Here is a 24,384-nt window from a genome sequence, read left to right on the forward strand (position 1 = left end):
GCAAACCGACGGAGGACCTGGACCTGCCCATGGGACAGGAGCTCAGGCACCTTCAAATTAAATACTTTCTCTGCAAGGAGACAGCAAAGTACCCCAGGGCTACTCGAGGGTCTAATAAATACGGACAGTAAGGAGGGGGGGAACTGTGGGAACATATACAACTGTGGTTACTGGACAGGGCAAGATTACCACTGGACAAAGCCAGACGGAAATGGGAAGACGAACTGGGTACGGGAGTGGGTTGGAGACTCTGGAGCGAAGCTGAATTAGCAGAGGTGGAGGACAAATACGATCAATGCCAGGGTGGCCCAGCCAACCACACCCACATGTTCTGGGCCTGCCCCAAACTTCTCGGTTCTGGAGATCCTTCTTTGAGACAATGTCCAAGATTGTGGGGGTGAGGGTGGAGCCGTGCCCGAGAGTGACAGTCTTCGGGGTATCGGACCAGCCAGAACTACACATGGGGAAGAGGGCGGCCGCCCTGGCTTTTGCTTCCTTAGTCACACACTGGAGAATCCTGCTCAGCTGGCGATCTGCACCGTCCACAGCTGCAGACTGGCTGGCAGACCTGGTGGAATTTCTCCACCTGGAGAAGATCAAGTTCACCATCCAAGAGTCGGACGAGGGCTTCCACAAAGCGTAGGGGCAGTTCATCAGCCTGTTCCAAGAACTGTTCGAGGTCAGTAGCGACTAGGAAGGGGGGAGGGAGGTGTTTCTGTTCTTGTACAGAGCCAATTACTCTGTCAGCGTACTAAAGAGCATCTAGTTCAAGACTAGTTAATTTTATTTTAGTATAATAAGCTGCGGGTAGGAAACAACTGCAAATTAGTGGTTTCTCTTCAAGACTCCTCCCCAGGCTACAGTGTCACGTGCTACTACTTGCCTGACACCTACTGGTCGGAGCCTATATATATTTACACATACACTTGTTCATGCATATCACTTCAGGGGGAATGAAGGAGGGGGGAAAACAAATGAGGACACACACAATGGAAAGAAGCAGAGGGGTAACGGGAGAGGCGGGAACCCAAAGGAATCACAGAATGAAACATGGGGAAAAAGGGAGGCGACCCCGCAAAGACAACAACTAAAAACCGCAACAGATTGGAGTGGAGCACAGTGTGTGACGCCCAGGGCAGAAGGCAGCACTAAGAGGGAAAATTAAACTACCAATGCGGGGAAGGGAGGGGAGGGGGTTGGGCGGAAGGCAGACAGGGACACCACGTGTCAAATATCTCTGCAAATAAGAAACAACTTTATATATAAATACCAGGTACACCATAGATTGAGCTGTTACTCTAAAAATTGTTAAAACTGGGAAATATCAATAAAAATATATCAAAAAAGAAAAGAAACTGACCTTAGAGAAACATTCATAGGACACCCAAAGGACAATGAAATACTGGCCAAGTTTCTGAGGAAAATGAATAAGCTGACATAGGAGGAGGCTTGCGATGAGGCCACAACACAGAGAGCAGGAGAGCTCCACTGGATTTCAGCAAGATCCTGGTCATTTTAGCCAAGGTCACAGTCTCAGAATCAGAAACGTAGACGCTACAGTTTCCATAGAACCATGGAAAGGTTACAGCACAGAAAGAGACCATTCAGCCCATTGAGTCTGTGCAGCCTGAACAAACTAGCCACACATTCTAATTCCACCTTCCTGGTTCGAAGCCTTGCAGCTTCCAGCCCTTCAGATGTTGATCCAGGTACCTTTTAAATGAGTGAGCATTTCAGTCTCAACCATGAACTTAGGCAGTGAATTCCAGACATCCACCACTCTCTGGGTGCAAAGATCTTCTTACCAATCACCTTAATCTGTGCCCTCTCTTAATTGACCTCTCTGCTATGGGAAACAGATCTTTCCTGTCTGACCCGTCTAGGCCCTTCTTATTTTGTACACCTCAATTAGCCTTCTCTGTTCTAAGCAAAACAACCCCAGCCTTCCCAGTCCCTCTTTACAGCTGGGATTCCCCAGTCCCTCTTCACAGCTGGGATTCCCCAGTCCCTCTTCACAGCTGGGATTCCCCAGTCCCTCTTCACAGCTGGGATTCCCCAGTCCCTCTTCACAGCTGGGATTCCCCAGTCCCTATTTACAGCTGGGATTCCCCAGTCCCTCTTCACAGCTGGGATTCCCCAGTCCCTCTTCACAGCTGGGATTCCCCAGTCCCTCTTCACAGCTGGGATTCCCCAGTCCCTCTTCACAGCTGGGATTCCCCAGTCCCTCTTCACAGCTGGGATTCCCCAGTCCCTCTTCAAAGCTGGGATTCCCCAGTCCCTCTTCACAGCTGGGATTCCCCAGTCCCTCTTCACAGCTGGGATTGCCCAGTCCCTCTTCACAGCTGGGAATCCCCAGTCCCTCTTCACAGCTGGGATTCCCCAGTCCCTCTTCACAGCTGGGATTCCCCAGTCCCTCTTCACAGCTGGGATTCCCCAGTCCCTCTTCACAGCTGGGATTCCCCAGTCCCTCTTCACAGCTGGGATTCCCCAGTCCCTCTTCACAGCTGGGATTCCCCAGTCCCTCTTCACAGCTGGGATTCCCCAGTCCCTCTTCACAGCTGGGATTCCCCAGTCCCTCTTCACAGCTGGGATTCCCCAGTCTCTCTTCACAGCTGGGATTCCCCAGTCTCTCTTCACAGCTGGGATTCCCCAGTCCCACCAACATTTTTGTACATCCTCTCTATGCTCTCTCCAGAGCCATAGTCGGCAGTAACCATTTCAATGCCCCAATTTCCAGCCGTAGTGTTATCCCTGCAGGAACGTAGGTCACATCTGGACTCCTTGCAGGGGAGAGGAAGCAGTGATGCTCCATGTGGTGGTAAAGCTCCTGCTGACAGCCATGGACCAGGTCGAAGTTAGGGTGGATCTAAAGCTGGAAATCTTCGAATGTGCAGAGGATAGAAAACCAAAGTTATGTGAAAATCAAAGAAAGTTGCCAGGCGTCTTTGTGATGACTTAAAATAAAATAAATATTTGCTGAACAGTGAAATAGATAACAAGAAAGTCAACTAGAAATACATTTAACTAACTCAACGGCTAAGCACAATATCCATAAATTTACACAGTTCCAAACCCCAACTTTAGAGAGAATCCTCCCAAACAACAGCCTATAAGGATTATAGGCAAAATCCAGTAACAATGACCACACCAGGCAGTTATATCTCTCGGGGTTGCTTCTGATTCGAAGCAACTGGTTGTTCAAGCAGGCATTTCCACAGAGACAGCTTGTTAGAAGTTCAAACAGTTTTTCCTTCTATGGGCTGTGATCTCAGTTAAATTTGCTCCTAATATACCATTTTGCCTTTTGATCTTCCCTTATCTGAACTAACCTCCTGAGAAATCACACTGAACTCCCTTCATTTTGTGAGTCCAGCTTTGAGAAAGTAATTGTAAAGTTCACACCTTGCCTCCTCATTTGAACCTCTAACATCTTACTCAAGCCCTTGATATTCTCTTTTCCATTTTTACCAACTTTCCTTGGGCAACATCTGTTTACAGAGTTGCTAGGCTAATCAATATATCCAAAGTTCCATTAACCTAGCCAAATTGTCCCTGCCACTACACAACTTCCATTTTTAAACAGCATTTAAGAAAGATATAACCAATAGAACACAATCCAAATGACTAAATTTCCTTGATTTTTCATGTTGCCATGATTTCCTGACAAGAGCAGAAGAAATCTTAAGGTTCAGATTGAAACAAGGTTTCTTTGATAGAGAAGAATTGGGTTAAGAAACTACGATTAATCTGGGCCGAGTTATTTGCCAAAGAAATCAGTAAGAGTAAATCTGTTATTGAGGAGGTGTGTTATGGGCCAGGGTTGAGAGACCCCCAAAGTGTATCATGGAGTTCACCTGACCCACGACTTTTAATAGATTGTGGTTATGGGGAGCACATGGCCCACTCTACAGGTGTGATGCAACAACGATCTAAAGTACTTTTAAAACAAAACCATGTTTATTTATGAAGCCAGTTAACACTTTATAAACCCACAGTAAACATCTTAACAACTATCAACACCAATAATTCTCACAGATGCAATATTCTATAAATAACCCTTCATAACTTTCCAAACAACATCCATAAGTCCAAAAGACCCTTTGTATAGAAAGACAGCAGGTTTAAATTCTCTACAGAAACAGGTATTACTTTGAAATCATCAATGATCTGGAGACATTCCTTAGCTTGTAGAGAGAGATCATTATACAGCTGCTTGCTTTGAATGTAGCTATCCACTTCTGAAAACAAAACCAAAAACACACTGACACACACCAGATTTTTGCTCAAAGCGGATATAAAAGCAGTCACAGCTCAGCTCTACCCACGCACTGACATCACTGCAGCAGTTTGATAAACATCCATTTCTTAAAGGTACTCTCACATGACAGGTGCTAAGAGAGCACAAAGTGGTATTTGAGAAATGAGGATCAAATAAGACTGTAAGAAATAGGAACAGGGGGAAGCCATTCAATCCTTCGAACCTGCTCCGCCATTTAATAAGATCATGGCTGATCTAACACTCACTAAGTCCACTTTTCTGCCTCATCCTCACAATCTTTAATTCCCCGGAATTGGTGAATGGTCGATAGCCAAAGCAAGTGGGGAAATATTGAGATTACAACCTATAAATCTAAGGGCAGCACGGTGGCACAGTGGTTAGCATTGCTGCCTACGGCACTGAGGACCCGGGTTCGAATCCCGGCCCTGGATCACTGTCCATGTGGAGTTTGCACATTCTCCCCGTGTCTGCGTGGGTATCACCCCCACAACCCAAAGATGTGCAGGGTAGGTGGATTGGCCATGCTAAATTACCCCTTAATTGTAAAAAATAATTGGGCACTCTAAATTTATTTTTTTTAAACTTATAGATCTCAGCCTTGAAAATGTACAAGGATGCATCCTCCACAGCTTCCTGGGGTAACGAATTCCAACGATTTTCATCTCTTTAAGGGAAGAACGTTTTCCTCAAATCCATCTTAAATGGGCATTCCCTTATTCTGCGACTATGCCTCTGGTCCTACCCTCTCCCACGAGTGAAAACATCTTCCCAACGTTTACCGTCTCTAATCCCCAAGGATTTTATATATTTCAATAATATAACCTCTCATTCTTCCAAACTCATAGTACAGATCCAACCAATTTAATCTTTCCTCCTGTGACAATCCCCCCATACCCAGGATCATCCCGGTAAACCTCCTCTCTACTGCCTTCAATGATGATTTATCTTTTATAGTATTCTAAATGTGGCCTCAGTTTGCTATTGAATATCGCAAATCAGCAGATCAAGCCAATGCAAGTGTTCTTTTGAGATATCCTGTGAAGGGATATTCATTTATATCCACTGAGTTACTTGTGAATTACTTTACATGCACAAATGATGCCCAATGTCTGCCAGATATACCGGTAAAGAAACTCACAAGGGTGTGATGCTCAGTAAAGTGCTCAATTATGTCACAACTGGCTTTCCTAAAGAGTGTGAAGATGGCAGGAGTATTTCACGTGTCAAAATGAACTGAGACAGTCTCCAATGGAGTTTAAGAGTCATTATTCCTCTGAGAGGGAGAAAGAGAGTGTCAGAGGAACTTCATTGAGAACTGTGTTGAAGCAGTAGCAAGAAACCTTTTTTGGTATCCATTGAAGAATTTGTGGAAAATTGTGAAGCATATTTCAGAATGACAAATGATCCAATGTTCCTTACATTCCATAGTCAAACACCAAAAAAAAACATGGGAATGAGTACGTGTCAATTTCTTTGAAGTGAAAGAGTACTTCATTTTGGTCGATAGCTAGAGAAAGTGGATAAATGTTGAGTCTACGCCAAATATCACAAATGCCAACATTTTGAGACATTGGTTTGCAATTTCTGGGGTTCCAGAGGTGTTGTTGTCAAATAATGTTTCACAGTTTATATCAGAATAGTTTGAAATATTTCTGAGTAAGTGTCAAACACATGTTCATTCACCAGATCACCCAGCATCGAATGGTGCTGCAGAAAGAAGTATTCACAGATTGTGAATAGGTCTTTGCAGAAGTATTTGGTAGGTGACAAGTTAGGCAATAATTTCCTTGTTTCTCTTAAACACAGGTTAGAGAATTTTCTGTTCTATTACAGAATGACCCTGCAATCTAAAAGCAGGTTGGTAAACTTAAGAATTAGTGTTAAAACATGCTGCTAGGTCAAGGTTCAGTTTGATAAAGTCTGACATCAATGGCAAAGTAAGCGAAAAGCAAGGCTAAGTGAGGGTGAGGCATGTAGCTTAGAGAGTTCAGTGCTCGTCAAAAGGTCATAAACCACTCGGGTGATAAGGAAAATATGCAATTTGAGTTGTGAAGAGACCAGGTACATTCACATATCTAGAGAAGATTGGAGAAAGACTCCTTTACTGCATGGTAGATCATTTGCTTGAAAGATTAAATCTGACAAAGATAGAGCATGAGTCAGCGGGTAGCAGATGAGTGTGAGAGGTGTAGGCAGGGACCAGCGAATTACGGGCACCTGTTTTGGGATTGCGAAAAATTGGGAAGATTCTTGGGGGGAGTGTTTGCGGTCTTAGCCAGGGATGTGGAGGAGGAGGTGGATCCGGACCCTTTGGTGGTGATATTTGGGGTTTTAGAGAAGCCAGAGTTCATGGAGAGGGATGTCGTGGCCTTTGCCTCTCTGATTGCACGGCGGTGAATTTTACTGGAGTGGCGGTCGGCATCGCCACTGGAGGGAACAGCGTGGTTGATTGACCTGTACAACTTCCTGCGGTTGGTGAAGATAAAATATGTGTTAAGGGGCTCTGCGGAGGGGTTTGAGAAAAGATGGGGGATGTTTGTGACTGTGGGAAAAAGTTTGTCGTGGGGGGGGGGGGGGAGAAGGGGAGAGGGAGGGTGTGAAAAAGGGGGGAATTTGTACAGATGTATAGCCGATTGCTGGGAAGTATGTGTCCTGGATTGTTTATGGGTTGTAACCTGTTTTGATACATATTAGTAATAAAATACATTTTTTTAAAAAGAGAGAGCATGAGAAACCTCCTGTTGACCAAACTCCTCCTCCAATTCAAAGTGAAAGTCAAAAGGAAAGTGGAAGTCATGAAGAAAGATGTGCGGGTTAGGTGGATTGGTCATGCTAAATTAATTAATTGATTGATTTATGGTCACATGTACCGAAGTACAGTAAAAAGTATTTTTTTGCGGCCAATATACACAGTACGTACATAGTAGACAAAAGAATAATTGTCAAAATACATCAACAAATAAGTAATTGGTTACAGGATGGAACAAGGGCCAAACAAAGCAAATACATGAGCAAGAGCAGCATAGGATGCCGTGAGTCCGAGGGAGAGTCGTTGAGGAGTCTGACAACTGTGGAGAAGAAGCTGTTCCTATGTCTGGATGTGCGGGTCTTCAGACTTCTGTATCTTCTGCCTGATGGAGGGGTCTGGAAGAAGGCAAAGCCTGGGTGAGAGGGGTCTATGACAATGCTGTCTGCCTTCCTGAGGTAGCGGGAGGTGTGGCAGAATCAAGGGGAGGGTGGCAAGCTTGTGTGATGTGTTAGGCTGAGTTCACCACACTCTGCAGTTTCTTGCGATCTTGGGCCAAGCAGTTGCCATACCAAGCTGTAATGCAGCCGCATAGGATGCTCTCTATCGCACATCTATAGACGTTTGTGAGAGTCGATGCAGACATGCTGAATTTCTTTAGCTTCCATAGGAAGTAGAGATGCTATTGGGCTTTCTTGACTGTTGCATCGATGTGAGTGGATCAGGACAGACTGTTGGTAATGGTGATCCCCAGGAACTTAGAGCTATCGACCATCTCCACTTCGGAGCAGATGTAGACGTTGGGGGGGGGGAGTCGTACTACACTTCCTGGAGTCGATGATCATTTCTTTGATCTTTCCGCCATTTAGAGAGAGGTTGTTTTCGGTACACTATGCAGCCAAGTGATTTATCTCCCTTCTGTAGCCTGATTCGTCGTTGTTTGTGATACGACCCACCACAGTCTTATTATCCGCAAACTTATAGATTGAGTTCGTTGAATCTTGCCACATAGTCATGTGTGTATAGGGAGTACAGTAGGGGACTGAGCACACATCCTTGCAGTGTCCCGGTGTTGAGGACTATTGTGGAGGAGATGCTGTTACCTCTCCTGACAGATTGTGGTCTGTTGATGAGGAAGTCAAGAATCCAGCTGCACAGGGAGGGGTCAAGTCCAAGATTTCAGAGTTTGGTTATTAGTCTTGTTGGGATAATGGTGTTGAAGGCGAAGCTTAGTCTATGAACAGCAGTTTCACGTAGATGTCCTTGTTGTCGAGGTGTTCGAGGGTTGAATGTAGGGCCAGGGAGATAGCACCTTCTGTGGACCGGTTGCGGTGATGGGCAAACTGCAGTGGATCGAGACTGTCTGGGAGGCTGACGTTGATCCGTCTCATGGCTAGCCGCTCAAAGCATCTCATGATAACACATGTCTGGGCCACCGGTCAGTAGTCGTTGAGGCAGGCTACCTTGTCTTCTTTAGTACTAGTATTATGGGGGTCTTCTTGAAGGAGGTGGGAACTCGGAGCAGAGAAGTGAGATGTTGAAGATATCTGCGAATACTGGTCTGCGCAGGCTCTGAGTGCTCACTCAGGGACTCCGTCGGGGCCCATTACTTTCCGCGGATTCACTTTCAAGAAGGCAGCTCTTACCTCTGAGGTTATAATAGTGGGTATGGGTGTGTCCAGGGCTGTTGGGGTGGGTGGCACTGATGTATTGGCTGACTGCTCAAATTTGCTGAGTTAATTTGGGAGGGAAGTTGCAGCCCCAGATATTCCGCCTGGCCTTGCTTTGTAGCCTGTGATCACGCCCTGCTATAGTCGTCATGGGTTAGTGTCGTTGGCCTGGGACTTTAGTCAGATGTGGTAATGTCTTTTGCCGACCCTGATGGCTTTACATACATCGTACCTGGATTTCTTGTATAGGTCAGGGTCACCAGACCTGAACGCCTCCGTCTGGGACTTCAGCAGGGAGTGAACCCTTCGGTCAAGCTAGGTTTCTCAATTGGGGAACACAGGTACACAGTCCTCAACACACTTACTGATGAAGTTTGTGACAGTGGTTGCGTACTGATAGAACATACAGTGCAGAAGGGGGCCATTCGGCCCATCGAGTTTGCTCCGACCCACTTAAGCCCTCACTTCCATCCTATCCCCATAACCCAATAACCCCTCCTAACCTATTTTTGGTCACTAAGGGCAATTTATCATGGCCAATCCACCTAACCTGCATGTCTTTGGACTGTGGGAGGAAACCGGAGCACCCGGAGGAAACCCACGCACACACGGGGAGGACGTGCAGACTCCGCATAGACAGTGACCCAGCAGGGAATCGAACCTGGGACCCTGGCGTTGTGAAGCCACAGTGCTAGCCACTCGTGCTACCGTGCTGCCCTTAAAACTCGTCCCGGTTAGATGTCCTCTGATGCCTCAGACCAGCGCTGCATGGTTGTCTTGACTGGCTCAGCACAATTGAGTTGCTCTATGTAAGCCAGAAGTAGCATTTATCAAAGTGTGGTCGGGGAATGGAGCAGTATGCACCTTTGATGCTCATGTAGCAGTGGTCCAGGGCATTTGCACCTCTGGTGGGGCAGGAGGTATGTTGATGGAGTTTGGGTAGGACCTTCCTGAGGTTGGCCTGGTTGAAGTCTCCAGCCATGAATGTCAGGGTTTCAGGGTGATTTGTTTCTTGGTTGTTGATGGAGTGTAGTTCGTCAAGTACTTTCTTCACCTCCACCTGGGGTGGGATGGAGACTGCTGTACAGAGGTGAATTCACATGGGAAGTAGAAAGGGCGACACTTCATGGTCAAGTATTCTAGGTCTGGAGAGCAATGGCACCATTGGGACACCACATCCGAGCACCAGGAAGTGTTGATGAGGAGGCAAACAACTCCGCCCTTCGACTTGCCTGAGGCCATCTCGGTGAAGCTGAGCACACAGCAGTTTCTCACTTCTCTCTGGGAGGTAAGTCTAGCGTTGAGGTCGTCCAGCTTCTTCTCAATCGCATGGACGTTCGCCAGGAGTACACTGGGGCGAGGAGTCTTGAAGCCGCATAATTTACGTCTCACCTTCAGACCAATGCGTTTTCCCCGCTTCCTGGGTCGGCTGCTGCTCTTGGATGGGAGGACCGGCTTTGCGTAAGGTAAGTGCTTACGTTTGAAGGGGTCTTGGATGATGGTGGTGATATCAGGCTCACTGGAAGTGTTGTACGTGGGCTGCTCTGGTCTCGTGGGGCGGCGAGGTCGGGTTTATCTTCCGGTGTGGTCGGGGCCCTGAGCGGGGTTTCTGTCGCTCCGGGGATGGTTTGGACATTTCTGCTTTGTGGCGAGTCCTCATGCCCCCACAGTCTAGTCACGCTGAGGTCGGCCTTGGGGTGGGCCCGGAAACTTTTCTTCCTGCAGGTACTTCAGGAGCTGGTCAGGCTGAACACCACGTGGTTGGGTCGGGTCTCGTCACATGGTCGGACTCCGGGTGTGGGCCTAGTCGAGCCTATACTGGGGAAAGGATGCAGCAGTTCACCTGGAGCAGGTAAGTCACAAAGCTTTTGGTGGGTCCAAGGGCTGTCGCTGGGTGGGTGGGCCCCGGTCGGTGCGCTGTCGCTGGCTGGGTGGGCCCCGGTCCTCAGGCTGTCGCTGGGTGGGTGGGCCCCGGACCTCGGGCTGTCGCTGGCTGGGTGGGCCCCGGACCTCAGGCTGTCGCTGGGTGGGTGGGCCCCGGACCTCGGGCTGTCGCTGGAAGGGTGGGCCCCGGACCTCAGGCTGTCGCTGGGTGGGTGGGTCCTCGGGCTGTCGCTGGGTGGGTGGGCCCCGGACCTCGGGCTGTCGCTGGAAGGGTGGGCCCCGGACCTCAGGCTGTCGCTGGGTGGGTGGGTCCTCGGGCTGTCGCTGGGTGGGTGGGCCCCGGACCTCGGGCTGTCGCTGGAAGGGTGGGCCCGGACCTCAGGCTGTCGCTGGGTGGGTGGGTCCTCGGGCTGTCGCTGGGTGGGTGGGCCCCGGTCCCCGGGCTGTCGCTGGGTGGGTGGGCCCCGGTCCCCGGGCTGTCGCTGGAAGGGTGGGCCCCGGACCTCGGGCTGTCGCTGGGTGGGTGGGCCCCGGACCTCGGGCTGTCGCTGGGTGGGTGGGCCCCGGACCTCGGGCTGTCGCTGGGTGGGTGGGCCCCGGTCCGCGCGTGGTCGCTGGGCGTGTGGGACTTCAGGCTGTCGCTGGGTGGGTGGGCCCCGGACCTCGGGCTGTCGCTGGGTGGGTGGGTCCTCGGGCTTTCGCTGGGTGGGTGGGTCCCGGTCCTCGGGCTGTCGCTGGGTGGGTGGGTCCTCAGGCTATCGCTGGGTGGGTGGGTCCTTGGGCTGTCGCTGGGTGGGTGGGTGGGTCCTCGGGCTGTCGCTGGGTGGGTGGGTCCTCGGGCTGTCGCTGGGTGGGTGGGCCCCTGTCCTCGGGCTGTCGCTGGGTGGGTGGGTCCTCGGGCTGTCGCTGGGTGGGTGGGTCCTCGGGCTGTCGCTGGGTGGGTGGGTCCTCGGGCTGTCGCTGGGTGGGTGGGTCCTCGGGCTGTCGCTGGGTGGGTGGGCCCCGGTCCTCGGGCTGTCGCTGGGTGGGTGGGCCCCTGTCCTCGGGCTGTCGCTGGGTGGGTGGGTCCTCGGGCTGTCGCTGGGTGGGTGGGTCCTCGGGCTGTCGCTGGGTGGGTGGGTCCTCGGGCTGTCGCTGGGTGGGTGGGACCTCGGGCTGTCGCTGGGGGGGTGGGCCCTCGGGCTGTCGCTGGGTGGGTGGGTCCTCGGGCTGTCGCTGGGTGGGTGGGTCCTCGGACTGTCGCTGGGTGGGTGGGTCCTCGGGCTGTCGCTGGGTGGGTGGGTCCTCGGGCTGTCGCTGGGTGGGTGGGTCCTCGGGCTGTCGCTGGGTGGGTGGGCCCCTGTCCTCGGGCTGTCGCTGGGTGGGTGGGTCCTCGGGCTGTCGCTGGGTGGGTGGGCCCCTGTCCTCGGGCTGTCGCTGGGTGGGTGGGTCCTCGGGCTGTCGCTGGGTGGGTGGGTCCTCGGGCTGTCGCTGGGTGGGTGGGTCCTGGTCCTCGGGCTGTCGCTGGGTGGGTGGGTCCTCGGGCTGTCGCTGGGCGGGTGGGTCCTCGGGCTGTCGCTGGGTGGGTGGGTCCTCGGGCTGTCTCTGGGTGGGTGGGTCCTCGGGCTGTCGCTGGGTGGGTGGGTCCCGGTCCTCGGGCTGTCGCTGGGTGGGTGGGTGGGTCCTCGGGCTGTCGCTGGGTGGGTGGGTCCTCGGTCTGGCGCTGGGTGGGTGGGCCCCTGTCCTCGGGCTGTCGCTGGGCTAGTGGGTCCTCGGGCTGTCGCTGGACGGGTGGGTCCTTGGTCTGGCGCTGGGTGGGTGGGCCCCTGTCCTCGGGCTGTCGCTGGGTTGGTGGGTTCTCGGGCTGTCGCTGGGTGGGTGGGTACTCGGGCTGTCGCTGGGTGGGTGGGTACTCGGGCTGTCGCTGGGTGGGTGGGTTCTCGGGCTGTCGCTGGGTGGGTGGGTACTCGGGCTGTCGCTGGGTGGGTGGGTACTCGGGCTGTCGCTGGGTGGGTGGGTCTTCAGGCTGTCGCTGGGTGGGTGGGTGGGTCCTCGGGCTGTCGCTGGGTGGGTGGGTCCTCGGGATATCGCTGGGTGGGTGGGTCAGCACGCTGTTGCTGGATGGTGGGCCCCGGACCTGGGGCGATTGTTTCTGTAAGGAATCACAAAAGAGATTGGTGATTATATATGAAGTGGAAAAGAGTTTTAGTAAGTCGGAACAGTGATAAAAGATAAAGAAAATGGTCTAGGTGAGAGAGCTCACAAAGAGCTCTTCCGCCATCTTGGAAAACAAAATTGCCCCTTAATGCCCCGGGATGTGCAGGTGAGGTTATGGGATTACGGGGATAGGTAGGGGCAGACACTTGTAAATAGACTCTGTAAATAGATCTGTAAATAGACAGAGTGCTTATTCGAAGGGTAGGTGCAGACTTGATGGGCTGAATGGCCTCCTCCCGCACTGTCGGGATTCTAAGAAACGGAAAGTTTACCAGTTTTGCAAAATTCATGTGTAGAGCAAAGTGAGCCAGTGTGTTTAATTAGCAACTTCACTTAATGGTTGACTGATTCATCGTAATCAAAGTCACCGTTGAGGGTTATGGAAATTGAAGGAGACATGCAGAAAGGAAAAGACATAAGCTAGATAGATAGATTTTTGTGAAAACATGCTGGTGTTAAGGAAAAAGAATTCTGTTTCCATGCAAATTATCCAGGAAATGTCTGTCAGGCATATTTTGGCTGTGATAAGGTAACAACAGCCCTTCAATCTAACCTGTTACATTTCGGGTTTCGTCATATTGTATTCCGGAAACCTTATAGAATCATAGAATTTATAGTGCAGAATATACATTAACATTTTACATTGTAATGTTTAATGTTTTTTTTTAAATGGGGAGGGAGTGTAGTGTGGAGTCCTCTATTCTGTTCTCTCTGTTGGGGAAGTGTAACAAAAGTTGTTGAAAAACAACTGCCTGCAGTTGAAAATGTGTTCATTTTATTCAGTGCAACACACAACATAACCCATCCATGTAATCTCCTTCCATAGACAATGTGCACCCACCCCTGCCATGAACTCTTTGCAACTATAAACTATTTGGAAAAAAGAAAATCTAGATTAAGGTTCTTTGATCCCAAAGGGAACCTAGTGAAAATGCAGAATTCCTTAATCACACACAGAGATGTTGAAGATTTAAAACCTCTTCTCTTTCCACAGGTGCCTTGTCCTTGGCCTGTGCTTCCAGCACAACTGTAGCAACTCCCAAACGGTAGGCATCGGAGTGTGGGTTGTGTACTTCTCATGCTTGTTATCAAATTCCTCAATGGCATTGCACCCACGCCCTTCCATCTGAGCTCCTCCAGCTTTGCAACTGTCTTAAATATCTGTGCACCTCCAATTCTGGCCTCTTGCATTGAAAATGAAGTGTATTGAAAATCGCATTGTGTCCACTTGTGGCAAGCATACACCTGACGCGAATATATACATGTATCTGACAGTTATCTTTCTAATTATCCTGCAGGGTAGGTGTAGAGGGCCTAATTTGGACCCTCTTGAATGTGTTTTGAGTGAGGAATTCAGAACTAGCAACCATAAATATAAAAGAGTCTCTAATAAATACAAAAGTGTATTCAGAAGACTGATAGGACTGTGGAACCCACCACCTCGAGCAATAGCTGAGATGAATAGGTGCAGATAAAATGAAGAAGCTAGGTAAGCACAAGAGAGAAAATTATAATATTTTCCTGACAAGCTCCAATGAGCGAGAAGGATATGTTAATAGGAGATGCTAATCGAGTAGAGGCAGAATGACCATGTTCAGCACAAATACTGTCAGTACCTGTCAGAGCTAAATAATGGCTTTCCGAAACTTGAGCTCAGCTCAGCGACAAGAAGAGAGACACGGACTGTCCTGACCCAGGGGTTAGACACTGACTGTCCTGTCCCAGGGGTTAGACACTGACTGTCCTGTCCCAGGGGTTAGACACTGACTGTCCTGTCCCAGGGGTTAGACACTGACTGTCCCGTCCCAGGGGTTAGACACTGACTGTCCCGTCCCAGGGGCTAGACACTGACTGTCCCGTCCCAGGGGTTAGACACTGACTGTCCTGTCCCAGGGGTTAGACACTGACTGTCCTGTCCCAGGGGTTAGACACTGACTGTCCTGTCCCAGGGGTTAGACACTGACTGTCCCGTCCCATGGATTAGACACTGACTGTCCTGTCCCAGGGGTTAGACACTGACTGTCCCGTCCCAGGGGTTAGACACTGACTGTCATAAGAACATAAGAACATAAGAACTAGGAGCAGGAGTAGGCCACCTGGCCCCTCGAGCCTGCTCCGCCATTCAATTAGATCATGGCTGATCTTTTGTGGACTCAGCTCCACTTTCCGGCCCGAACACCATAACCCTTAATCCCTTTTTTCTTCAAAAAACTATCTATCTTTACCTTAAAAACATTTAATGAAGGAGCCTCAACTGCTTCACTGGGCAAGGAATTCCATAGATTCACAACCCTTTGGGTGAAGAAGTTCCTCCTAAACTCAGTCCTAAATCTACTTCCCCTTATTTTGAGGCAATGCCCCATAGTTCTGCTTTCACCCGCCAGTGGAAACAACCTGCCCGCATCTATCCTATCTATTCCCTTCATAATTTTAAATGTTTCTATAAGATCCCCCCTCATCCTTCTAAATTCCAACGAGTACAGTCCCAGTCTACTCAACCTCTCCTCATAATCCACCCCCTTCAAATCTGGGATTAACCTCGTGAATCTCCTCTGCACACCCTCCAGTGCCAGTACGTCTTTTCTCAAGTAAGGAGACCAAAACTGAACACAATACTCCAGGTGTGGCCTCACTAACACCTTATACAATTGCAGCATAACCTCCCTAATCTTAAATTCCATCCCTCTAGCAATGAAGGACAAAATTCCATTTGCCTTCTTAATCACCTGTTGCACCTGTAAACCAACTTTCTGTGACTCATGCACTAGCACACCCAGGTCTCTCTGCACAGCGGCATGCTTTAATATTTTATTGTTTAAATAATAATCCCGTTTGCTGTTATTCCTACCAAAATGGATAACCTCACATTTGTCAACATTGTATCCATTTGCCAGACCCTGGCCCATTCACTTAACCTATCCAAATCCCTCTGCAGACTTCCAGTATCCTCTGCACTTTTCGCTTTACCACTCATCTTAGTGTCATCTGCAAACTTGGACACATTGCCCTTGGTCCCCAACTCCAAATCATCTATGTAGATTGTGAACAATTGTGGGCCCAACACTGATCCCTGAGGGACACCACTATCTACTGATCGCCAACCAGAGAAGCACCCATTAATCCCCACTCTTTGCTTTTTATTAATTAACCAATCCTCTATCCATGCTACTACTTTACCCTTAATGCCATGCATCTTTATCTTATGCAGCAGCCTTTTGTGTGGCACCTTGTCAAAAGCTTTCTGGAAATCCAGATATACCACATCCATTGGCTTCCCGTTAACCACTGCACTGGTAATGTCCTCAAAAAATTCCACTAAATTAGTTAGGCACGACCTGCCCTTAATGAACCCATGCTGCGTCTGCCCAATGGGACAATTTCTATCCAGATGCCTCGCTATTTCTTCCTTGATGATAGATTCTAGCATCTTCCCTATTACCGAAGTTAAGCTCACTGGCCTATAATTTCCTGCTCTCTGCCTACCTCCTGTTTTCAACAGTAGTGACACGTTTGCTAATTTCCAATCCACCGGGACCACCCCAGAGTCTAGTGAATTTCGGTAAATTATCACAAGTACATCTGCAATTTGCCTAGCCATCTCTTTTAGCACTCTGGGATGCATTCCATCAGGGCCAGTGGTTAGACACTGACTGTCCCGTCCCAGGGGTTAGACACTGACTGTCCCGTCCCAGGGGTTAGACACTGACTGTCCTGTCCCAGGGGTTAGACACTGACTGTCCTGTCCCAGGGGTTAGACACTGACTGTCCTGTCCCAGGGGTTAGACACTGACTGTCCCGTCCCAGGGGTTAGACACTGACTGTCCTGTCCCAGGGGTTAGACACTGACTGTCCCATCCCAGGGGTTAGACACTGACTGTCCTGTCCCAGGGGTTAGACACTGACTGTCCCGTCCCAGGGGTTAGACACTGACTGTCCTGTCCCAGGGGTTAGACACTGACTGTCCCGTCCCAGGGGTTAGACACTGACTGTCCTGTCCCAGGGGTTAGACACTGACTGTCCCATCCCAGGGGTTAGACACTGACTGTCCCGTCCCAGGGGTTAGACACTGACTGTCCTGTCCCAGGGGTTAGACACTGACTGTCCCGTCCCAGGGGTTAGACACTGACTGTCCCGTCCCAGGGGTTAGACACTGACTGTCCCGTCCCAGGGGTTAGACACTGACTGTCCTGTCCCAGGGGTCAAGGCACCGGCAACTCGGGCTGTTGCCCGGGGCGCCATGTGCTAGGGAGCGCCAGAGACTCGGGTCCCGCGCATGCGCAGTTGGGCAGGTGCCAACCAGCGCATGCGCGGTGGCCGCCCTCCCCCAAGGCGTCCCCCCTCGGTCCGCCCCTCGGTCCGCCCCCCCCCCCCCTCGGTCCGCCCCCCCCCCTCGGTCCGCCCCCCCCCCTCGGTCCGCCCCCCCCTCGGTCCGCCCCCCCCGCTCGGTCCGCTCCCCCCGCTCCCCCCCCCCCTCGGTCCCCCCCCCTCGGTCCCCCCCCCCTCGGTCCCCCCCTCGGGTCCGCCCCCCCCTCGGGTCCGTCCCCCCCCTCCGGTCCGCCCCCCCCCCCTCGGGTCCGCCCCCCCACTTGGGTCCGCCGCCCCCCTCGGTCCCCCCCCCCCCCGGGTCCGCCGCCCCCCTCGGTCCCCCCCCCCCCTCGGTCCCCCCCGCCCCCCCTCGGGTCCGCCCCCCCCGGCCCCCCGCCCCCCCAAGGTCCGCCCCCTCCCCGCCCCCCCCCCCTCGGACCCCCCCTCGGCCCCGCCCCCCTCCCTCGGCCCCGCCCCCCTCCCTCGGCCCCGCCCCCCTCCAAGGGCGCCGAAGTTCAGCTTGCCCGGGGCGCCAGCAACCCTAGGGCCGGCGCTGGTTAGACACGGACTGTCCCATCCCAGGGGTTAGACACTGACTGTCCTGTCCCAGGGGTTAGACACTGACTGTCCTGTCCCAGGGGTTAGACACTGACTGTCCTGTCCCAGGGGTTAGACACTGACTGTCCCGTCCCAGGGGTTAGACACGGACTGTCCCATCCCAGGGGTTAGACACTGACTGTCCTGTCCCAGGGGTTAGACACTGACTGTCCTGTCCCAGGGGTTAGACACTGACTGTCCTGTCCCAGGGGTTAGACACGGACTGTCCCGTCCCAGGGGTTAGACACTGACTGTCCTGTCCCAGGGGTTAGACACTGACTGTCCTGTCCCAGGGGTTAGACACTGACTGTCCCGTCCCAGGGGTTAGACACTGACTGTCCCATCCCAGGGGTTAGACACTGACTGTCCTGTCCCAGGGGTTAGACACTGACTGTCCCGTCCCAGGGGTTAGACACTGACTGTCCTGTCCCAGGGGTTAGACACTGACTGTCCCGTCCCAGGGGTTAGACACTGACTGTCCCGTCCCAGGGGTTAGACACTGTTGGGGAAGTGATTTTACCATTCCTGGCTTTGTTACTGGCTGTCTTGTGCTTCCTATATGGAGTTTCATGGAGTTTGCTGGTGATACAAAGTTAGGTGGGACGGGAAGCTGTGGGATGACACAGAGAGGCTGCAAAGAGATATTGATGGGTTAATGAGTGCGCAGCATGCTGGCAGATGGAGTATAATGTGGGGAGGTGTGGACACAAAAATAGAAGAGCAGAATATGTTTTGAAAGATTTGAGCTTTGTATGTGTTGGTGTTCAACAAAACTTGGGCCTGTGGGAAAAAGGAATGCAGAAAGTCAACATGCAGGTGCAGCAAGCCATTAGGAAGGCAAATGACTTGTTGGCCTTTCTTGCAAGGGGGTTGGAGTACAAGAATAAATAACTTCTGCTACCGGTGTACAGAGTTCTGTTGAGACAACACCTGGAACACTGTGTGCACTATTGGTCTCCACATTTAAGAAAGGATATACTTGCACTGGAGGTGATAGTCAAGGTTCACTAAAATGACCCCTGATTTGAGGGGATTGTCCTCTGTTGAGAGGCTGAGGAAATTGGGTTTGTATTCTCTGGGGTTTAAAGGAATGGCAGGTGACTTTATTCAAACATACAAGATCCTGAAGGGGTTTGATAGGGTGGATTCTGAGGGATTGTTTCCATTGGTTGGGAATCTAAAACATTGGGGTTGTCTCAAGATAAGGGCCGGACATTGAGGACTGAGTTGAGAAATTACTTCACTGTAAGGGTTGTGAATTTTCGGAATTCTCAATCCGAGAGGGTTGTGGGATGCTCCAGAGGTGAATACATTTATGGTCGAGATTTATAGAAGTTTGGTCTCTCAGAGAGTGAACGGATTTGGGGAGCATGCAGGAAAGTAGAGTTGAACCCCAGGATCTGCCATGGTGATGGTAAATGGTGGAGCAGGCTCGATGGCCTGTGTGGTGCACTATTTCTTGTGTTCATTGTAATTGTGGCTCTCTGCCTTTGCAGGCCTCAGAGCACATGGTTAGCATCAGACTCCAGGCCTCTAAGAACAAACAGCCACCTCACATCCAGATCTGCAGCTCCCCGTCTGAGAGAACACTGCGGTGCGAGACTACTGGAAGTTTCAAATCCAGCTGCTGATGAATTTGCACCTATACAGACGACTGAAGTCAATCCAAAGCCAGACTCATCGGCAGAATCAGGTAAGATGGAACAAATGAAACAGATGGAAGGTCGGGAGTGGAGCTGGGGCAATAAGGAAAGTGGAAGTGTAAAGAATTGTAAGGTCACTAAGATACTGTGAACAGTCAGTTTTACCTGGCTGATCATTCAGCTTATGTAGCTGTAGGTGATGCAAGGCCAAGGCTTCAGAGCAGGAAGAGACAGGAGGAGCCAGCGGCCTTGAACTAACGTTGAACTGAGTCAGAGAGAACGACCTGCTCAGAAACGAAACGCAGCATCAACACACACAAATCAAATTCCAGAAATTAACACTTATCCAGTTATTGATAGTGATCTGATTGGGGATTTGTGATTTTTCAGTAATTTTTTTTTTAATAAACAATTTTACTGAGGTATTTTTGGCATATAAAACAAAAGGAGAAGCAAGTAACGCATAGTACAAACCACAACTCCGTTCTCACAAGGACCTGTCTAAACTGCCCCCTACTCTACACTACCCTAGCCCCCGCCCCTCCCTCCCAACCCAACCCCTGCCCCTCCCTCCCAACCCAACCCCCCTCCCCCCCGCTGACAATTCTGTCAATGAATGGCTGCCACGTCCGGGCAAACCCCGATAGTAATCCTCTCAAGGCGAACTTAACCTTTTCCAGACCGAGAAAGCTCGCTATGTCCGATAGCCATGCTTCGGTCTTCGGGGCCTTTGAGTCCCTCCATGCCAACAGTAATCGTCGCCGGGCTACCTGGGAAGCAAAGGCCAAGATATCGACTTAATGGCACAGTATTAGCACAAAAATGCTCAATCAGTGTCTAATGTTGATGTGGAGATGGCGGCGTTGGACTGGGGTGAGCACAGTAAGAAGTCTTACAATACCAAAAAGTCTAACAGGTTTGTTTCAAACACTAGCTTTCAGAGCACTGCTCCTTCCTCAGGTGAATCATTGTCTAATGTTGATTAATCACTGGAGTTTTACTTGTGCCTAAAATGTTACCTTTCTTATTGCAAAGCTGTGCACCACCATAAATGTTTCTAAATATTCAGATCGTGCTTTTTACTAACTTTGCCAGTTTTCTATTCCAAAGATATTAATCTTAATCTAGGACAAAAGTTCGGCACAACATCGTGGGCCGAAGGGCCTGTTCTATATTTTTCTATGTTCTCCTCCTGGACTCCCGGGTCCTCCGACACTCCAAAGATTGCCACCTCAGGACTCATTACTACCCCAGTTTTCAAAACCCGGGACATGATGTCTGCGAATCCCTGCCAGTACCCCCTGAGTCTAGGGCACGACCAGAACATGTGCATGTGATTAACCAGCCCACCGGCACATCCAGCCCAAAATATTTACTCATCCGGGCCCCCGTCATGTGGGCCTGGTGCACGACCGTAAACTGGATCAGACTGAGCCTGGCACATGTTGCGGTCATGTTTACTCTGCCCAGAGCTTCTGCCCAAATACCCCCCCCCCCCGGCCCCCTGGCTTCTCTTCACACTTAAGCTTCAGGTCCTAGGTCTGTGTATCCTCAGCTCTCAGCTCCCATTAGTTCTTTGTAAATATCTGAGACTCTGCCCTCACCTACCTCTCCCCTAGAAACTACCCTGTCCTGCCTCCCCTTTGGCGGGAGGCATGGGAAAGACGGCACCAGTCTGCGCACGGAATCCCGCACCTGTAAGTACCTAAAGCCATTCCCTCCCGCCAGCCCAAACCTCTCCTCCAGCGCCCATGCTCTCCTCCTCCAGCTCTCCTCCCATGCTCCTCCAGCTTCTCCTCCATGCTCGGGAAGCTCCCTTCCAGGAACAGATTGCCCACCCTACAATCCCCGCCCTCCGCCACAGTCGATATCCACCGTCCATGTTCCCCGGGGCAAATCGGTGATTGCCGCAGATTGGGATCCACATCGATGCTCTCACTTCCCTTATATGCCTCCTCCACTGGCCCCAGATCCACAAAGCCGCCACCACTATAGGGCTGGTGGAGTACCGCGCCGGGGGGAGCGGCAGAGGCGCCATAACCAGGGCTGCCAAACTGGTGCCCCTGCACGAAGCAGCCTCCATCTGCTCCCAAACCAAAATGCCCTCCTGCATGGCCTGTAGCAGCTGCTCCATTGTAGGCTGGGCAGTCGGTGCCTTGCTCTGGACACCAGCCATAGTCGTCTCTCTTACACCCACCACCGTGCCCTTGTTTGACCACTTCTTCTGCTGTTTACGGTCCCTCCGGCTTCATAAGTCCATACAATTCTGTATGGGTCCTGTGCCTGAGTACTATTGCTTTCCAGTCCCGCGCTCAAAAGTCGGGGGAAAAGGTCCAAAAGTCCGACCGAAACGGGAGCCACCAAATGTGCGACCAACCGCCTCATAGTTGCCACCGGAAGTCCCCACTTTTTCAGTTATTGATCAGTGATCTGATTGGGGATTTGTGCTTTTTCCGATATTGATCAGTAATCTGATTCGGGATTAGTGTTTTTTCCAATATTGATCAGTAATCTGATTGGGGATTTGTGTTTTTTCAGTTATTGATCAGTGATCTGAAAGTGGATTTGTGCTTTTTAGTTATTGATCAATGATCTGAATGTGGATTTGTGTTCTTTCAGAATTGGTCAGCGATCTGATTGGAGATTTGTGCTTTTTCAGTTATTGATCAGTGATCTGATTGGGGATTTGTGCTTTTTCAGTTATTGATCAGTGATCTGATTGGGGATTTGTGCTTTTTCAGTTATTGATCAGTGATCTGATTGGGGATTAGTGCTTTTTCTGTTATTGATCAGTGATCTGATTGGGGATTTGTGTTTTTTCAGTTATTGATCAGTGATCTGATTGGGGATTTGCACTTTTATCAGTTATTAATCAGTGATCTGATTGGGGATTTGTGTTTTTTCTGATATTGATCAGTGATTTGATTGCCGATTTGTGTTTTTTTCAATATTGATCAGTTCTTTCATTGGGGATTTGCTCTTATTTCAGTTATTGATCAATAATCTGATTGAGGATTGGTTTTTTCAGTTATTGATCAGTAATCTGATTGGGGATTTGTGCATTTTCAGTTATTGATCAGTGATCTAATTGGGGATTTGGGCATTTTCAGTTATTGATCAGTGATCTGATTGATAATTTGTATTTTTGGAGATATTGATCAGTGTCCCATTTGTAGCTGTGTAATTTCAGTTATTGATCAGTGATCTGATTGAGGATTTGTGCTCTTTAGTTAATGATCAGTGATCTGATTGGGAATTTGTGCTTTTTAGTTAATGATATGTGATCTGATTGGAGATCCGTGTTTTTTTTAACTATTGATCAGTGATCTGATTGGGGATATGTGTTTCTTCAGTTATTGATCAGTGATCTGTTTGGGGATTTGTGTTTTTCAATTATTGATCAGTGGTCTGATTGGGGATTTTTGTTTCTTTAGTTTTTGGTGAGTGATCTGATTGGGGATTAGTGTTTCTTCAGTTATTGATCAGTGATCTGAAAGTGGATTTGTGCTTTTTAGTTATTGATCAATGATCTGAATGTGGATTTGTGTTTTTTCAGTATTGGTCAGCGATCTGATTGGAGATTTGTGCTTTTTCAGTTATTGATCAGTGATCTGATTGGGGATGTGTGTTTTTTGAGTTATTGATCAGTGATCTGTTTGCAGTTTTGTCTTTTTTCAGTTATTGATCAATGATCTGATTGGGGATTTGTGTTTTTTCAGTTATTGATCAGTGATATGATTGGGGATTTGTGTGTTCTTTCTGATATTGATCAGCAATCTGATTGGGGATGTGGTTTATCAGATATTGATCAGTTATCTGATTGGGGATTTGTGTCTTCAGTTATTGATCAGTGATCTGAAAGTGGATTTGTGCTTTTTAGTTATTGATCAATGATCTGAATGTGGATTTGTGTTCTTTCAGTATTGGTCAGCGATCTGATTGGAGATTTGTGCTTTTTCAGTTATTGATCAGTGATCTGATTGGGGATTTGTACTTTTTCAGTTATTGATCAGTGATCTGATTGGGGATTTGTACTTTTTCTGTTATTGATCAGTGATCTGATTGGAGATTTGTGCTTTTTCAGTTATTGATCAGTGATCAGATTGGGGATTTGTGTTTTTTCAGTTACTGATCAATTGTCCATTTTGAAAAGCAGCCTAAGAATTTACTTTTTTAAGTCGTCCAGCTGATGAATATTTTATCTACATTTATACGCTTAACATCGCGACCGTGACCTCAATATTTTATATATATTTTTTAAACTGCAGATTGTAACCAATTTGGAGAGATAACTCCACTAACAGCCAGCAGTGAGGCACAGATGATGAATATGGTGACGGATGTTTTATTAAGGTAAGCGAAGTGAACAAGAGAAAATATCACTTTCCATTTTCTACCGTGTCTCTCAGTCTAGAATCTTCCTGGCTCTCGTAGGGGTGGGGGAGTCTCTCTCACGGTATCAACCTCCTTTCTTGTTCAGCCCACTCCTTCCACAGAAATACTTCCAAGTGTTTCCGAAACAGCAGTGATCACAATCAGCTCTGTCCAAATATGTCACCCACCCTGAGGAGCTGGGGGTCTGGGAATAGCTGTCCTGTGTGAAACATTGCAGGGGCTGGTGTCCAGGAGTCCAGTCCCTGTTAGAGGTTGGATTGCCGGCAAACCTGGCCCTGAGTGAGTTTGCGAGTCCAGGAATCGTGTCCCTGAGTGAGTTTGGGTCCGGATATCGTGTTCCTGAGTGAGTTTGGGAGTCCAGGAATCGTGTCCCTGAGTAAGTTTGGGCATCCGGGAATCCTGTTCCTGACTGAGTTTAGGCGTCCGGGAATCGGGTCTCTGAGTGAGTTTAGGAGTCTCGGAATCGTGTCCCTGAGTGAGTTTGACAGTCCGGGAATCGTGACCCTGAGAGAGTCTTGGGAGTCCGGAGAACCGTGTCCCTGAGTGAGTTTGGGGGTCCGGGAATCGTGTCCCTGAGTGAGTTTGGGAATCCGGGAATCGTGTCCCTGAGTGAGTTTGGGAATCCGGGAATCGTGTCCCTGAGTGAGTTTGGCAGTCCGGAGAACCGTG

General features: G+C 49.8%; 1 protein-coding gene across 1 annotated transcript in view; it reads left to right on the forward strand.

The window, feature by feature from the left end:
- Positions 1-24,384, forward strand: part of LOC119970996 — a 56,452-nt gene that overhangs the window by 18,646 nt on the left and 13,422 nt on the right. Inside the window, exons 3-5 of the mRNA XM_038806120.1 lie at positions 13,770-13,821; positions 19,174-19,370; positions 23,589-23,673. Coding sequence (XP_038662048.1) covers positions 13,770-13,821; positions 19,174-19,370; positions 23,589-23,673 — 334 coding nt within the window. The remainder of the gene's footprint in view (positions 1-13,769; positions 13,822-19,173; positions 19,371-23,588; positions 23,674-24,384) is intronic.

Source organism: Scyliorhinus canicula, chromosome 9, assembly GCF_902713615.1.
Source record: "Scyliorhinus canicula chromosome 9, sScyCan1.1, whole genome shotgun sequence".
Lineage (NCBI taxonomy): Eukaryota > Metazoa > Chordata > Chondrichthyes > Carcharhiniformes > Scyliorhinidae > Scyliorhinus > Scyliorhinus canicula.